Source organism: Alexandromys fortis, unplaced genomic scaffold (genome assembly GCF_014885135.2).
Source record: "Alexandromys fortis isolate MF-2015 unplaced genomic scaffold, M_Fortis_MF-2015_v1.1 scaffold_79, whole genome shotgun sequence".
NCBI classification, from domain to species: Eukaryota; Metazoa; Chordata; class Mammalia; order Rodentia; family Cricetidae; genus Alexandromys; species Alexandromys fortis.
In genome coordinates, this window is record NW_026067964.1 from 3,317,269 (window position 1) to 3,335,912 (window position 18,644).

General features: G+C 39.0%; 1 protein-coding gene across 1 annotated transcript in view; it reads right to left on the reverse strand.

The window, feature by feature from the left end:
- Positions 1–18,644, reverse strand: part of Ankrd31 (ankyrin repeat domain 31) — a 146,143-nt gene that overhangs the window by 102,093 nt on the left and 25,406 nt on the right. The window contains exons 4-5 of the mRNA XM_050153809.1: positions 13,380–13,425; positions 5,640–5,642 (exon numbers count right to left, since the gene is read on the reverse strand). Coding sequence (XP_050009766.1) covers positions 5,640–5,642; positions 13,380–13,425 — 49 coding nt within the window. The remainder of the gene's footprint in view (positions 1–5,639; positions 5,643–13,379; positions 13,426–18,644) is intronic.

Below are 18,644 nucleotides of genomic sequence, written 5' to 3' on the forward strand. Positions count from 1 at the left end.
AAAAAAAAAAAAAAATAACATCTTGAATCTTGCATGCAAATGGATGGAAATAGAGAACACTATCCTGAGTGAGGTAATCCAGGCCCAAAAAGATGAATATGGTATGTACTCACTCATTAGTGGATTCTAGCCATAAATAAAGGACATTGAGCCTATAATTCACGATCCTAAAGAAGCTAAATAGGAAGGTGAGCACACCCCCCCAAATGTAGTTATCCTCCTGGATATTGGAAGTAGACAAGATTTCCAGTTCCAGGCAAAAATTGAGAGCTTGGGGATGGGGGTGGAATGGGGGTAAGGGGAGATGGGGAGAAAGAAGTGAGAAGGGGAGGATGGGGAGAGATTGGGGGAATGGGACAGTTGGGATGGAGGAGGGGTGGATATGGGAGCAGGGAAGTATATATCTTAATTAAGGGAGCCATTTTAGTGTTGGCAAGAGACTTGACTCAGAGGGGTTCCCAGGTGTCCAAGGAGATGTCCCCCGCTTGTTTCTTGAGCAGCTGAGGAGAGGGCACCTGAACTGGCACTATACTATAGCCACTCTGATGAATATCTTGCATATCACCATAAAACCTTCATCTGGAAATAGATGGAGATAGAGACAGAGACCCACATTGGAGCACTGGACTGAGCTCCCAAGATCCAAATGAGGAGCAGAAGGAGAGAGAACATGAGCAAGAAAGTCAGGGCCACGAGGGTTGCGCCCACCCACTGTGACGGTGGGGCCCATCTAATGGGAATTCACCAAGGCCAGCTGGACTGGGACTGATGGAGCATGTGAACAAACCGGACTCTCTGAATGTGGTTGACATGGAGGGCTGACTGAGAAGCCAAGGACAATGACACTGGGTTTTGATCCTGCTCCATGTACTGGCTTTGTGGGAACCTAGTCTGTTTGGATCCTCACCTTCCTAGACCTGGATGGAGGGGGCAGGACCTTGGACTTCCCACAGGGCAGGGAACCCTGACTGCTCTTTGAACTGGAGAGGGAGGGGGAGGGGGAATAGGAAGAGGGGGAGGGAAATGGGAGGAGGGGAGGAGGTGAAAATTTTTAATAATAATAATAATAATAATAATAATAAAAAGCTAATATCCATATAAGAATGAAAAAAAGCTCACTGACAAAAGCAATCAGCCAACTATTTCACTTTTCAGAATACCTTACTGCATGAATGCAATAAAGGCATTTTCCTATTCAAAATAAAAAGTCCTCTTGCTTCAGGTTTTTAACAAGAGTTTTTAATGTATTGGGCATAGCTATCCAAATCCTAAGCAAATAACAAACACAGCATTTTCTTCTGTCCAAACTGAGTGTGGTCAATAGAAGTTACGCTGAAATGTAGACTAAGCTCTTGAAACAGATGACGATTTCTATGAGGTTGATAAAGAATGTACAATTTGAGAATAAGCTAATTAAAGACAAAATAAAAGTTTGAATCAAAAGAACTTTCTTCTCTAATTACGAGAATTATATTAAAAGTGTTAAGACACAGCCTGAATACACTAAAGCCTCTCCTAAATATTGAAACTAGTTTTGTTAAGCAAGACTACAAACAAGATAAATATTCAATCTAAATTAATGATTCAGCAAATCCTAACAGTTAGACAATAAAGTATAACATGCTGAAAAGCACTTTAATTGTATAACAAGGTAAATAATTTTGTGTATCGCTTTTAAAACAAAAGCAAACAGACACCATTTTATTTGTGAAATTTTAAAAATGCATGCTAAATATCAATATGAGAAAATAACTATGATAAAGTGTTGAATGAAAATTTAAAAGCACATCCGTAAAATGATCCCATCTCTATGGAAAATTTAACAAAAACATATGAATATATCTATATTCATACACACACACACACAAAACATAAAATAAGATGTTCCAAAATGTTAAAAACATTTCTCTAAGCACTAGGTTATATGGTGTATTAGTCTTCCTTAGCCTTTTTTTTACTTCTATAAATGAAATACATTCTATTTGAGTAAAATTATTTATAATAATAGTTCTCAAAATTTTGGATATTTGAATTCTTACACTCTTGAGGATCCCAAAGAACTTATTTATGTGGCTTATATAGATTTATATTTTTTTTTTAAATATTTATTTATTATGTATACAATATTCTGTCTGTGTGTATGCCTGCAGGCCAGAAGAGGGCACCAGACCTCATTACAGATGGTTGTGAGCCACCATGTGGTTGCTGGGAATTGAACTCAGGACCTTTGGAAGAGCAGGCAATGCTCTTAACCACTGAGCCATCTCTCCAGCCCCCATAGATTTATATTTAAATATAGAAATTAAAATTTTTTATTTGTTAAATTTTAAATGACAGTAATATTTCCATGAAGATGGATGCTATAAAGTAATCTCACACTATCACAGAATTGAGTATAGTAAATATTTATTTAGGGGTGGGTAGACGCACAGATCACAGTCTTCTGCATAAAGGGGAGAAGAGGAACTGAGGCCAACAGAGGGGCAAGCTTTATGGTTGCATTTATACTATAAGAGACCACGTCTAAGTGGGTATCTTAAAAACTGAAGAATGTTCTAGTGACCTTAGGGTAATCATGGATGCTATTAATTGATGTTATCTAGAATTAAGAGGTTATACTACTTCTACAAGTAGTAAGATTCTTTTCTGTTTAGAAAAGCTTTACTGTTGTGTTAATATTTCAGCAGATATTATAATAAGTTTAAAAGACAGAGAGACTACTACAGGCTTCAAAGTAACAAATGAAGTTTATACAATTATTACAAAATAAATTATTAATTGATGTTAGCAAGTATTAATAGGTTAAACTACTTCTACAAATAGTAAGATTCTTTTCTGCTTAGAAAGGCTTTACTGTTGTGCTACTATTTCAGCAGATATCAAAAGTTTAAAAGAGAGAGACTACCACAGGCTTTAAAGTAACAAATGAAGTTTATACAATTAAACTATTACAGAAATCTATGAGATTTACTAAATAACTAAAAGGCCCAGAAACAAATTAATCTGAAAGATTAAATTCAGTATTAGCATTTACAATGTTTTTAAAAATTAAACTTTAACTGCATCAGCCATTACTTATATTTCTTAACTTTCTCTTAAACACCGCTGTCAAACCCCTAAAAAACAAAGGACACAAATTAAAATCTTGAGAGCATAGAAACGGAGAAAATGGCTTGAAATTGTAAGTTTAAAATGGAAGTAAAACCTTTGTTCTTGAATGTATCTGGCTTTCTTCAGAACATCCTCAAACATAGAGAATTTGCATGCATAAGATGATAGTAAATAGTGTTAAGCCAAACGGCCTCAGGATACAACTGACTTGCAACATTCTCTGCTTCTGCATAAAGGTTATTCAGAGTCCAGATATCAAACTGTTGTCCATCAATCTCATCCTCCAGGAGAACTTGTTCTGGAACTAGTAGTGTGTATCACTGTGCTCTCTCTGAAGGAACCCTTCCTGAACTCCACCAGCACCTGCTGCAGTTCATGGCAAGGAAACCACCCACCCACCACTCCTCCTCATTCCTCCAACAGTTGTCGCACCACCAGTGATAAGGTTCTTAAAAATTACTTAAATGTAGAAAGTGAAAGACAATGAACCTTTTGTTCTACACTACAACTGATTTGGGCCACCTTACACTTTGAACACATCAGCTATTTGTGCATGATTCTATAACATTATGCACTAATATTTGTCCTACTTAGCTTCAGATGTCAACTTACACAATTCAGATTTAAGAGGGAGTCTCAACTTAGGGATAGTCCAGATCAAACTGGGTGTGGCCACATCTGTGAGGGGTTGTTTGGTCTTAACTGATATACGAGTGCCCAGCCTACAGTGACCCAACAATTCTTAAGCAGGATGTCATGGGCTGCATAAGAAAGCTACTGAATCACAAGCCTGTGAGTGAGCCAAAGAGCAAGCAGCATTCCTTCATGGTTTCTGGTTCAGGTTCTTGCCTTGAGCTCCTGTCCCAAATGCCCTCTGATGACTGTGACCTGGTAGTGTGAAATAAACCCCTTCCTCTCCAAGATGCTTTTGGTCAGAGTTTACTATCACAGCAACAGAAATCAAACCAGAGCAGACTCATTAAGTCATGTAAATCTGACACATCTCATTACAAAATATCAAAAAAAAATAGCCATTAATTTTTACCAGTAGTTCCATCAGAAAAGCTTAAGTCATCAAGATCAAGAAAAAAAAAGATGATACACATTTTCTAAAACTGAAGCTTTGCATCACAGTCGGTAGCAGTTAATGCCAGGGTACAATTGTAACATGAGGGTCTGCTTGTTGGGGTTTCTGTCCTGCCCAGTTCCCACAGCCAGTAAGGTCCCAAAGAAAATCACACAGAAGTCTATATAAGTTATAAACTGATTGGCCCATTATCTTAGGCTTCTTATTAACTCTTATAACTTATATTAACCCATTATTCTAGTATATGTTAGCCACACGGCTTGGTAGCTTTTTCAGCTGGGCAGGTCACATCTTGCTTCTTCCGTGTCTGGACAGGACTAGGGAGGAATGGGCTTCCTTCTTCCCAGAATTCTCCTGTTCTCATTGATCTGCCTCTACTTTCTGTCGGGTTGTCCTGCCTATACTTCCTGCCTGGCAACTGGCCAATCAGTGTTTATTGACAGAATACAGAATTGTCCCACACCATAATGTTCAAAATTGGGAAGAAGCAACTACCAACACTCAGCCATGGATGCAATATCTATATCAATGTACCCCACAAAGGCTCAGGGAATATCAACATTGAAATGACGTCCTCTGGATATGAAATGGCTGCCACACATATGAACCCACAACAACAGTGGTTACGCACACAAGATCAAGACGTTTTAAAATTCTAGCACAGAGGGAGGAGGGGCTACTGAAGTCTCATCCCCAGTTAGAGAGTTATTGGTGGGCAATGGCTCTGGGAGAGAGAGTCACTTTTCTTCAGGAGTGTGGACACTGGAAGGTTGTCCATGTCCCAGTTGCTGACCCCACACACACGCATATGGGCAGCACTAATGGACTCAGTGGGTTAGTTAGCTTTTTAAATTATAAACAGAGGGCATGAAGTTGGGAGGGAGAAGCAGGGAATCCTGGAGGGAGTAGGACTGAGGGGTGGGTATGACCAAGACACATTGTATATGTGCATGGAATTTTCATAAAAAAGATAAAAAAATTTGAGCTTGTTTTTCATTAGCAACATTAGAGTTGTTTTATTGAAATGATTAGCTATTTTATTCAGTATTAAAGTAGTTACTACTTATTATGTGTATGTATTTGTGTTTGAGTATGTACATGAGTGCCAATCCCTACAAAGGCCAGAGAAGTCAGATCTCTTAAATCTGTCTTGTTTTTGTTTTGTTTTTTGTTTTTCGAGACAGAGTTTCTCTGTAGCTTTGGTGCCTGTCCTGGAACTAGCTCTTGTAGACCAGGCTGGCCTCGAACTCCCAGAGATCCACCTGCCTCTGCCTCCCTCGTGCTGGGATTAAAGGCGTGCGCCACCACTGCCCGGCTCTTGAATCTGTCTTTACAAGCAGACATGGGCAGTCCAAGACAGGTGCTAGGAATTGAATGTGGGTTCTTTGCAAGAGTTGTATACACTCTGAACCACTGAGCAATATAATCAATTGTGAATAACTGGCTTGTCAATTATTCTTTTGATTTTTTGAGTGGATTTTATGCTGTTTACAACTAAAGCAACTGCACTTGCGCTTCTCTCCTGACTGCTTCACATTGCACAGAAGTGTGTTAAGCTACCTCATTTTATCACACAGAATACTGAAAAGATACACACTTAAAGTAGATACTTCATAAAACCCAGTATCTTTTCTATTTCATCAAACACATTCTTTTCTTTTTTTAGGGTTTTTTTTATTATTCTCCATTGTATGTATGTATATATATTTAACATAATATATAAAACATAATTATTTATTTAAGAATTTTGCATCATACACCCCAATCCTGCTCACCTCTCAATCCTTCCTTATCCACCTTTCACCCCTGCAGTATTCTCCCAAAAGAACCCCCAAATGAATTGAAAACAAAACAAAACAAAGCAAACAAAAGAACTACCTCGCTCCTTCATCTTTCTTCTCTCATATATTACATCCTGACTGCAGTTTCCCCTTCCTCCCATCTCCAGAGCCTCCTCCCCCTATCTATCCTCTCTTCCCAAGATCTCACCCTCTGTCTTATTTCAGAAAAGAACAGGTCTCCCAGGGACATTAATCAAATATGGCATAAAATGTTACAATAAGACAAGTATCATTACATCAAGGATGGATAAGGCAACCCAGTAGAAGGAAAGGGTTCCACAAGCAGGCAAAAGAGCCAGAGACCACCTCTGTTCCCACTGTTAGAAGTCCCACAATAACACCAAGCTACTCAAGTCATAATATAGACGCAGAACACCTAGGTCAGACCCCTGCTGATTCCCTGATCTCTGAAGCCCTTGTGAGTCTCAGTTGATTCTGTGGGCCACGTTCTCATGGTGTCTTTGACCCCTCTGATTCCTCTGTTTCTTCCTCCCCCTCCTCTGCTGGACTCCCTGAGCTCCACCTAATGTTTGGCTGTAGGATTCTGCATCTGCTCCCATCAGTTGCTGGATGAAGTCTCCCTGCTTTCTTTGATGATAATTCTCCCATGCTCCAGTTCCAAAACAATATACAGGAAGGAAAGACTGTAGGTCAACCATTTGTGACTGAGTTAGTGTCCCAATCCCTCCACTCGAAGCCTTGTGGGGTTATAGAGTTCAGGTTCCATGTCCCCCATTACTAGGAGCCGTTGCTAGAGTTACTCTTGTAGATTCCAGGGAGTTTTCATTGCACTAGGTTTCTACCTCAACCTCGAAATGCTTCCCAATTCCAGTAATATCTCCCAGTATTTTTTTCCTTCTAGACACATTTTATTCCTGTTCTTCCCAATCCCACCTATACCCAGGCAACCCACAAAATCTATTTCCCCTTCTCATGGAGATCCTTAACATCACCCCTTAAGCCCTCCTTGTTATTTAGCCTCACTGGATCTGTGGACTGCAGCATGACTATCTTTTACTTTACAGTCATTGTCTACTTATAAGTGAGTACACACCATTGTTTGTCTTTCTGGGTCTGGGTTACCTCACTACAGATGATGTTTTTCTAGTTTCTATTCATTTGTCTGCAAATTTCATGATATCATTGTTTTTACAGCTAAGAGATACACTCCATTGTGTAAATATACCATTTCCTTTACCCATTCTTTGAATTAGGGATATCTGGCTTGTCTCCAGTTTCTGGCTATGTTGAGTAAAGCTGCTATGAACACAGTGTCCATGTGTTGTGGTAAAGCACACTTTAGGTATATGTCCAGAAGTAGGATAGCTGGGTCTTGAGGTAGATTAATTACCAATTTTCTGAGAAACTGCCACATTGATTTCCAAAGTAGTTGTACAAATTTTTACTCGCACCAGCAATGGAAGAGTGTTCCTCTTACTCAACATCCTACCCAGCATGAGCTGTCACTTGTGTTTTTGATATTAGCCATTCTGGCAGGTATAACATGAAATCTCAGTCAATTTAACTTTTATTATCCTGATTGCTAAGGACACTGAAAATTTCTTTAAGCATATCTCAGTCATTTGGGAGTCCTCTGTTGAGAAGTCTCTTTAGATCAGTATTTCATTTTTAATTGGATTATTTAGCTTGATGATGTCCAGTTTCTTGAGTTCTTCATATTTTGGATATTAGCCCTCTGTCATTTGTAGACTTGGTGAAAACTTTTCCCATTCTGTGAGTTGCTTTTTCGTCCTATTGACAGTGTCCTTTGCCTTACAGAAGTTTTTCAGTTTCATGAGGTCCCATTTAGTAATCTTAGGGACTGCATTATTGGTTTCTGTTCAGGAAATTGTCTTCTGTATCAATGGGTTCAAGGCTATTTCCCACTTTCTCTTCTATCAGGTTCAATGTATCTGGTTTTATGTTTGAGATCTTTGATACTCTTGAAGGTTGTGCATAGCAACAGATATAGATCTACTTGCATTCAACAATATGCAGACATCAAAATAGACCCACACCATTTGTTAAAGATGCTTTCTTTTTTCCATTGCATATTATTGACTTCTTTATCAAGAATCAAGAGTCCACAGGTGTTTGGATTTATGTCTGGGTCTTTGATTTGATTCCATTGACCAATGTGTTTATTTTTATGCCAATACTATGCAGTTTTAATTACTACAGCTTTGTAGTAAAGCTTGAAATCAGGGATGGTGATATCTCTGGAAGTTCTTTTATTGTATAAGATTGTTTTAGCTACCTTAGGTTTTTTGCTTTTCCATATGAAATTAAGTTTTGTTCTTTCAAGGTCTATAAAGAATTGTGTTGGAATTTTGATGGGGATTGATCTGAATCTGTAGCTTGTTTTGGTACAAAGGCCATTTTTACAATATTAATCTTGCTGATCCATGAGCATAAGAGATCTTTCCATCTTCTGTTATATTCTCCAATTTCCTTCTTCAAAGACTTTAAGTTTTTAATCACACAGATCTTTCATTTGCTTTGTTAGAGATACTAACCAACAAACTATTTTATATTATCTGTGGCTATTGTGAAGTATGTTGCTTCCCTGACTTCTTTCTCAGCCATTTATTATTTATACATAAGAGGGCTACTCATTTTTTTAAATTAATCTTATAGCCAGTCACTTTGCTAAAGATGTTTATCTGCTGAAATTTCCTGGTGGAATTTTTGGGATCATTTATGTGTACTATTATATCATCTGCATATAGCAATACTTGACTTCTTTGTTTCCAATTTGTACCCCCTTTGATCGCCTTTAGTTGTCATATTGCTCTAGCTAGAACTTCAAGCACTATACTGAATAGGTATGGAGAGAGTGTACATCTTGTTTTGTCCCTGATTTCAGTGGTACTGCTTTAAGTTTTTCTTCATTTATTTGATATTGGCTACATATACAAATTTTCTATAATTTGCCTTTATTATGTTTAGATATGACCCTTGCATCCCTAATCTCTCTAAGACTTTAATCATGAAGGGGTGTTGGTGGATTTTGTAAAAGGCTTTTACAGCATCTAAAAAGATGATCATGTGGGTTTTCCTTTCAATTTGTTTATAGGGTAGATTAAATTGACACAATTTTCATATGTCAAACCATCCCTGCATCTCTTGAATAAAGCCTACTTGATCATGATGGATGATATTTTTGATGTATTCTTAGATTCAGTTTGCAAGTATTTTATTGGGTACTTTTGCATTAATGTTCATGAGGGAAAATGGTCTGTATTTCTCTTTGTTGAAGCTTTGTGTGGTTTGGGTGTCAATGTGACTGTGGCCTCATAAAATATATTTGGCAATATTCCTTTGGGTTCTATTTTGTATAATAATTTAAGGAGTATTGGTATTAGCTCTCCTTTGAAAGTCTGGTAGAATTCTGTACTAAAAACATCTGACCCTGGCCTTTCTTTGGTTGGGAGACTTTTAATGACTGTTTCTGTTTCCTTAGGGATTATGGGTCTATTTAAGTTGTTTATCTGATCATGATTTAACTTTGATAAGTGGTATCTATCAAGAAAATTGTCCATTTCTTTTAGATTTGCCAATTTTATGAAATACAGGTTTTTGAATTATGACCTAATGATTCTTGGATTTTCCTCTGTATTTGTTGCTATATCCCCCTTTTTGTTTCTTGCTTTGTTAATTAGAATATTGTTTCTGTCTTTTAATTAGTTTAGATAAGGGTTTGTGTATCTTGTTAATAAAGAACCAACTTTATTTCATCGATTCTTTGTATTGTTCTCTTTATTTCTATTTTATAGATTTCAATCTTCAGTTAAATTATTTCTTGCCATCTAATCTTGGATGTGTTTGCTTCTTTTTGTTCTAGAGCTTCCTGGTGTGCTCTTAAATTACTAATATGAGATCTCTTCAATTTGTTTCTTCAGGATTGTAGCACGAATTATAAAAACCCAGAGACAGATATTGGGGTTCAAGCTGAAGATCAGGAAAGCAAAACAGCCAAGCCACTAGGAAAGTCTTACCTTTACCAAGGCTGGGCATAGGCAGATTGAGTCCTGAGCCTCTGTCTCCTCCTATTTTATAATCCCCATTAGTTCTGGGATTAAATTGTGTGACTCCTAGTATTGGAATGAAAGGTGTGAGCCACCACTACCTGAATCTATTTCTGCACTGATCGTGTGTAGCATAGCATGCCTTTGAACTCAGAATTCCCTCTGATTCTGTCTCTCAAATCCTGGGATTAAAGGTGTGTGGCACCATTACCTGACCTCTAGTGGCTTAATTTTACCCTCTGATCTTCAGGCAAGCTTTATTTATTAAAACATAAATAAAATACCACTATACAGGACAAATATCCCTTCCCTCCTTCCTGTGTCCCCGTCCCTTTCTCCCTAGTCCTCTATCTCCTTTACCATCATACCCTACCCTATTCTAACACAAACCTCCCCTTCTTCTCTTAGAATTACACCTGCAAGGTCATTTGCTGCTGGTTTTCTACCTGAGTCAGAAAACTTTTTCTTCATGCTTAATAAAGGATATCTAGCCAGGCAGTGGTGGCGCACACCTTTAATCCAGAACTCAGGAGGCAGAGGCAGATGGATCTCTGTGAGTTCAAGGCCAGCCTGGTCTACAAGAGCTAGTTCCAGGACAGGCCCGAAAACTACAGAGAAACCCTGTCCCAAAAAAAAGACCCCCCCCCTAATAAAAAAGGATATACCTGTAAAAACAGGTGTGGGTATGGTTTGTACCTAATCTGGAGTCAGAAAGGGAGCCCCCGCTGTGCAGGAGTCCCCTTCAGAGAGCCAGCTTTAATTTGTGGTGGTCTGATAGAATACATAGAGTTATTTCAAATTTCTTGTATCTGTTGAAACTTACTTTATGCCCAGGTATGCAGTCAATTTTGGAGAATGTTTGTGAGGTTCTGAGAAGAAGATATATTCTTTTGTGTCTGGGTGAAAAGTTCTGTAGATATCTATTAGGTTCATGTGGTTCATAACATCTGTTAGCTTCATTATTTCTCTGTTTAGTTTTTGTCTGGATAACCTATCCACTGGTGAGAGTTGGGGAGATTTGATGCACAATTTAAGCTTTAGTAATGTTTCTTTTACAAATGTGGGTGCTCTTGCATTTGAGGCACAGATGTTGAGAAATGAGATGTCATCTTGGTGGATTTTTCCTTTGATGAAAATGAAATGTCCTTCTCCATCTCTTTTGTTTAATTTCAGTTTTAAGTCCATTTCAATCACCACAGATGTACAAAAAAAAAGATATTCCATGACAGAAACAGATTTAACCAATACTTAGCCACAAACCCAGCCCTATACAAAGTACTAGAAGAAAAACTCCAACCCAAGGAAGTTAGCTACATCCACAAAACACAGACAATTGATGTGGGATTTCACTCTGTATGCTGTGATTACCATTAATGAATAAAGAAACTGCTTGGGACCTAAAGCAGGGCAGAATTTAGGTAGGCAGAGAAAATTAAGTTGAATGCTGGGAGAGAGAAGGCAGAGTCAGAGAGAAGCCATGGAGCCACCACCAGAGACAGATGCACTGAAATTTTGCTGATAGGCCACGATCTCGTGGTGATGCACAGATTAATGGAGATGGGTTAAATTAAGATGTAGGAGTTATTCGATATGAAGCTAGAGCTAATGGACCAAGTAGTGATTTAATTAATACAGTTTCTATGAGATTATTTCAGGGCTAAGTGGCTGGAACCAACAAATGGCCTTCCTACTGCAGACACTAGATGATCTCACAGCAGCAAATCCCACAGAAAGGAAAAAGTACATATAATAACATCATCACCAATGAAAACTAAAATAACAGAAACTAATAATCACTGGTCATTAATATCCCTTAATATAAATGGACTCAACTCACCTATGAAAAGACACAGATTGGATAACAGATTGAATATGATAACAGAATCCATTTTTTTGTCAATATGAGTTGTGGACTGTGTACACTGCGGGGATCACAGGCAGCAGTGTGTGGGCTACACAGAGAGTAACATGGGGGCGTGAGCCAAGGAGCGCTAAGCAGTAGCCTGCTGTGTCTGAGGGCCAACTAGAGTAGTGGGTGGGAGTCAGTGCCCAATGTACCATGCAGCTGGCAGACCAATCCCAAAAAGTGTGGTCTGGTCCCCATGTTCAGGCACCAGATGATGGCGGAAGTTACAAAATAATCCCACACTAGTTCAGAATTTGTATAATAAAGGGTTATTTATAAAGGGATACTCACAGATCACTGTCCTAGATCACAGTCCTCTGCACGAATGGGGAATAGGAACAGAGTCTAGCAGCTGGAAGTGAGAGCAGGAAGCAAGAGAGGGAGTGCAGGTTTTACAGCTGCATTTCTAGTATAAGAGACTAAACCCAAGCTGACTGGTATTTTAAAGGCTATTTGCTGAAGGAGCAGAAGGGGCTCCCACAGTAGTTGTCTGTAAGGTTGCTTTCTTCAGGTCTTGCTGTCTTAGGATAGCTGGGCTCTGGTGGTGTCATATTGCCCTGGTTGTTGTTGACTGTAGTCTTACACTGGTGTTTAGGCATCTGGGTTTAAGATGGTTATAGGTCTAGGTGCTGATTTCTTAATTGTCTTTGTTGTATGGGTATCTTGTTCCTTGGTTTCTCTTTCCTCTCTGGTCTTTGTGACAAGGATTTCTGGTGGCCAGTATGACCTCTGAACTAATAGGGAGTCTCTGTACAAGTTGGGGGCTGGTCTTCTAGTAGATCTTGTTGCCTCAAAGCAGCCACACTGGAAAGTCTGTTCCCAGAAGAGATGTCTCCCCAAACTCCTTCCCCCTTCCTTTCCTACCTATATTCCTTAAACACATTCTTCAGTAAAATTAACATCATTTCCTTTTTACAATTAGCACACAACAGTTAAAAACAAGATAATTACAAGTACCGTCTGCTACAGCTGCCTTGGTTCCTTGGTTACTGTTGGTGCAAATGTAAACCCCATGGAAAGAGTCAAATATGTTAGTATTATTAATAAAATAGCTCTTAAGAGAATCTCAGGAACTACCAGGGAGTTTGCAAGCTGTATTTTGAGAACCAGTGTTTTTCAAGAATCATAGGAATATAAAGTTTTGTTACACCAAAGACTCTACAAGATCTTCCTTTATGCTATGTTATAAATTCACTTTTTAAATACAATTAGCAGACAGAAAAGTTATTTTACTATAAGTTTTCATAGGAAATTAAATTTATCTTGAATGCTTATAAAACAATCTATTATTTACCCCACTAACATTCCAGAATATATAATTTTAAGTCCTATAAAAACAGATTCAGCTCTGCAAACAGTAACAAAATAAATACCCTATAATATAAAGAAGCCATAAGTCATTGTACTTAACTGTAACAGAACTTGATTTTGTGTTGCTTCATCTTGAGGATCCTAAGGGGGGAAAAGAGTAGGTTTTATTTTCCAAACTAAGGAATAATAATGAAACAAACCAAAAGTGAAGCATTTCAGAGAATTCTTAAGTGTTTCTTAGCTCCTCATTTTTTTTCTTTTTGAGATCTTAATATAGTTATATCATTTCTCCTTATATTTTCTTCCTTCAGACTCTCCCTTATATGCCTCCTTCTGTACATTAAATGATCAGCAGTTTCTTTTATTCTCATATCAGAACAGAAAAACTGAAGCTACTGCATTCTGTTCAAAAAAAGATAAAATTCACTGATATAATTTTTCAGTTTACGGTTTCACAGTATATTTGCCTTACTCACTTTAAAAAGAACCTTGCCTTAAATATGGTGTCATCGTCAAAAAAATATTTTTTCAAAAAATTGCTCTGGGAGTCCCCTGCATATTTATATGATCTATAGATACAGCTTTCTGAGAATAAAGCACTGGCCTTAATATACAAACATTTTAACAACAGAACAATACAATCCTATTTTTTTTAGAAAAAGCACACAAACACATACAAATCATGATATATGAGAGTCTCCAATTAATGTTCAGTGTGTGTATATACAGGCATATCTAGCTAAAGTTCTGCTACTTGGGCTGATAATACTCTGCCCAAACCCACAAACTATCTAACAAAAACTCCAAGACCAGGCACAGGAAATCTTCTTTGGAGTTGTTGGTCAGGGGAGTTCAAGAGACTTTCAAAACTATATATAGAGACTATTACTGCTGCCCTTGGTTGTCTCCGAGGGGCTGGCGGTAAGTTCCTATTGCTGAAGACACCATGTACTTCAGACATAAGACCTGGAGGATCTAAACTGAATCTGACCTAAAAGCCTCTTCCCAAAGGACAAGTTTGCATAGTATCAGGAGGGGCAATGGAAGCTTCCAAGGGAGGGAAGCAACCAACAGTCTTACCTAGTGCAATGCTTATGAACTACAATGACAACCATCATGGCAGGAAGGCCTAGGGGTGCAACAGTGGCCCTGAAGTACCAGTGGTAACCAACAGCTCTCTAACTGAACTTAAGGCCACTTAACAGGAAAGAAAACATGCCTGACAGTAAAACCTAGTCAACCACCTATGGCTAGTGAGGTCATAGATCTTAGAAGAGAACCTAGTACTACCACTTTATAAAACCAGCCTAATTCCTAACTGCATTCTAAATATCTATCCTTATAACCATAAAAAAAGTGTAACTTTCAACCCTCTTCAAAGAAACTTCTCTTTGCAACCAAAGAAGACCAACACAGAAAGCACAATTGATTAAAATATAGAGAAATAAATGACAGTGGGGTGCTCAGTCACAATCTACACACCTACAACACAGCTCTTGCACCTAAGGCTTGGGGAACATCACAGAAGAGATAGCAGAAAGACGTAAGAGCCAGAGGACCAGGAAAGCTGCTGTGAGATTTTATCTCCTAGAAATGGTAGGAATGCTTCACTTACGATACCTCAACAATACTGGTGTCTAAAGAAGACCCAAAGAAATACACCAATAGATGCATAGCATGGAAAGGGAAAATGTCATGGTGCCCCACCATTGACAAAGAACCATAGGCAACTGAGGAATGCTGAAAGAAGGATAAACAGTCCTCCTCAGGGAAGGGAGGAAATTATGTAGTATTATGTTATATGAGGAGCAGGCCTGCTTTGTCGTCCCGGCCACCTGGCTAGCTTAACCCCCAAAATAACCACACAGAAACTATATTAATTAAATTACTGCCTGGCCCATTATCTCTAGCCTATTATTGGCTAACTTTCACATCTTGATTCAACCCATTTCTAATAATCTGTATAATACCACGAGGTCGTGGCTTACCAGGAAAGAGCCTAACCAGCGTCAGTCTCAGGCAGGAACTTCATGGCTTCTGCCACTCTGTCGTTCTTCCCAGCATTCAGTTTGGTCTACTCCACCTACCTATGTTCTGCCCTATTAAAAGGCCAAGGTAGTTTTTTTTTTTATTCAACCAATGAAAGCAACACATAGAAGAACCTCCTACACCATTGTAATTTAAAAATAAAGTGAAATAAGCCAGGTGGTGGTAGCATATGTCTTTAATCCCAGCACTCAGGAGGCAGAGATCAGCAGATCTCTGTGAGTTTAAGGCCAGCCTGATCTACAGAGTGAGTTCCAGGACAGGCTCCAATGCTACAGAGAAACTGTGTCTTGAAAAACAAAACAACAACAACAAAATACATTAAAAATTTTTTGAGATAACAAATACAATTATAAGCATACTATAGCTAGCCAAAGGGGATCGAAATAAGATCTTTTCTCCCTTGTCCTATGACCATCTATTACTTCAAATAATATAAATATTTCAAAATTTGAAAATAAATCACCTCATCTTCTCCAATTAATGTTCATGCTATTCACTGATTATAGAGTCTACAGACATGGGAGTTACCCACCCATGTCCCATGTATATGTATATCCTTCTACGCAGGCTTTATAAAACTCAGAGACTCAAAGGTCATAAAACGAAACTAGCCTCACCCCAGAATCAGTTTACTAAGAATGGACCTACATACGTCTAGACACTGCTATTGAGTAAATTAGAGTCCCTTCTTGTAGTTCTTAGTCTCATTAATAAAATAATTTAAGAATGACTCAAATGGAAACTTGAAAAAAATTATTAGCATTTAAAAGAAAAACCCTAGGGTAGACAAGCTGTAACTCTCAGCAGCTGACCAGAGCATGGGGGGGGGGGGGTTGAGTCATGTTTTAAATAAGTTGGCATAGAGGTCACCCACACAGCATAAAAGGAACTTTTAGAGGAGCAAGAGAGCTTAGAGCACAAAAACAAACAAACAACTGTCTGGGTGAAGGCTTCACCATAGCCCCTGGTAGCCAAATATCCAAAGAGTCCGGAATGTTTGGGTGGAGGCGTCACCCCAGCTCCTGGCATCCATGAGTCTGGAATGTTCAGGTAAGAGCTCCATCTTCAGAGGGCATTACTCCACACCCCCAGTTTCCCTACCCCCAAACCCCTACCCCCTTCCAGAAGGCCCACCATTGGTGGCTCGACCCCCATAGGGCATAAGAAGCCCTCACCTCATGGTTTCCCCTGGTGGTCTCCTCAACTTTTCCTAGGGTCACCTAGGAATGCTGTGCTCAGAATAAACTTGGATTTATTAATTCAGGTGGATTGGCTTATTACATCAGTGGTCGCAGATCTCCATTAACTGGGATTTAAACTTAACACAAACAAATAAATAAAGCATACTTAGGGGCTGAGAGAAAAAGACAGAAGTAAAGTTACACTGTTCTGAGCCAGACAGACTCAGACAAACTACATGGAAGCTCACAGAGGCCGTACCAGGAAGTGCAAATTCTGAGAAGGAAAAGTATAGTATTTCATTAAAATAATTCATTATCCGGCTTAAATCTTCAGCATGGGTTAAGGTGAGCCCCCCTTCCTTGTGCTGGATGTACGCCAGATGCCAGCCCAATTTGGATGAGCATTTATGGTTTGAGTAGTTTAGAATGCTGGGCCTCCACACAGGCCAGAGAAACAGCGTCCCTGATGGGCCTGCAGAAACTAGATTAAGGTACTGTAACAATATATCTGCATCTCCACAAAACAATTCAATCAAATGACTATCTTGCCCATTTCACTTATCTTCATAAAAGGCCAGTGAACTTTCCTGTGGAGGGCAACTACTCATGATCATTTCCACATGAGGTAATGACAAAGACAGCTAGTTGTTTTCTTCATTTCCTTCTCCACAAGACACAACTCCACTCAAGAGCTAAAGACACTAAATACAATGGTGGCTGGTGTTACTCATTGATCAGTTAATAAACTGAAGAACACACTTTCATCGTCTTTTTTTCATAAGAGACCTGAATTGCTATCTATCTCTTTTATATACATGACTACATTTTTTCTAGCTCCTACATCTTCATATTTTGACCAGACATTAAACTATGTAGGTGTCTTACTATTTTATTTTTTGAAAGTATGATGTGAGAGATTAGGCTAACTGAATCAATTTGGAGGATCTAAAAAGAACCAAATCTGTTTATGTCTTTAAAGAAATTACTCTTTATTGTGTTATCATTCTCTTCAGCTCTTCAGATGGATTACTGAGATTGGCAAAGAAGCCAGGAAAAACAAACAAAAAAAAATCAGAACAAACACCTTGGTTCTCTATGAAAACTTAGTATCTCACATAAACTACTTTCACATGCACTAAAGCAGATTACTTATAACAAATATCCAGTGTTTTACTTATAAATTATTGATAACATTTCCTTAACACATACTTCTCTTGGACTAAGGAGCCTAGTTTTGTTTATACAATTTAAAAATATTAAATTAGTCAATAGCCTCCCTGCAGCAAGCAAGGTAGGTGCTTTGTTTACGAGCTACCCAACCAGCACAGAGCTCTGATCTCGGCACCAGGAGAGCCAACACTGGGGTGAGTTTGGGTCCCGCAGCAGCAGCCTGGGACAGGGAACTCAGACTTTCCTCATCCTCCCTAGACTTCCTGGGCTTCCTGCTGGGCCTAGACTCCCAGCATACTGCCTCTCTCTTCCTACCCCACCCAGCTTGCATCCAGAACCCTCCCCCCTTTCTGCCTCCCTTCCCTCTGGGGGCTCTGGGGCCTATTCCAGAAGGCAACCTAGCAGGTGGGAGCTCCTTTGTTTCAATAGCCTGCCTGCAGCTAGAAAGGTAGGCACTTTGTTTACGAGCTACCCAACCAGCACAGAGATCTGATCTTGGCACTAGGATAGCCATCATTGGGGAGAGCCGTCATTGGGGAGAGACATCACTCAAGCACCACGAGAGCCATCACTGGGGAGTTCCATCACTGGGAAGGTACATCAGTAGGCAAGGAGACCTGATCCTGTAAAAGAAGATACATAGGGAAGCATTCGGAGGAAGAGGTGGGCAGGCGCCAATGCAAGAATTCACCCAACAATCTGAAGAACAACATGAAGCCACCAGAACCCAGCGACCTCACAACAGGAGGACAGGAACACCTTAATCAAGAAGAAGTAGAAAAAATTGACTTTATGAAAGTGATTGACGCCCTTAAACAGCATGTAAAAAATGCCCTTATAGAAATGGATGAGAAGTATAACAGAAAGTTTGAAGAATTGAATAAATCAGTGAATGATACCCTAGGAAACCAAGGAAAATCAATCAAACAGATAATGGAAACAGTTCAAGACTTGAAAACT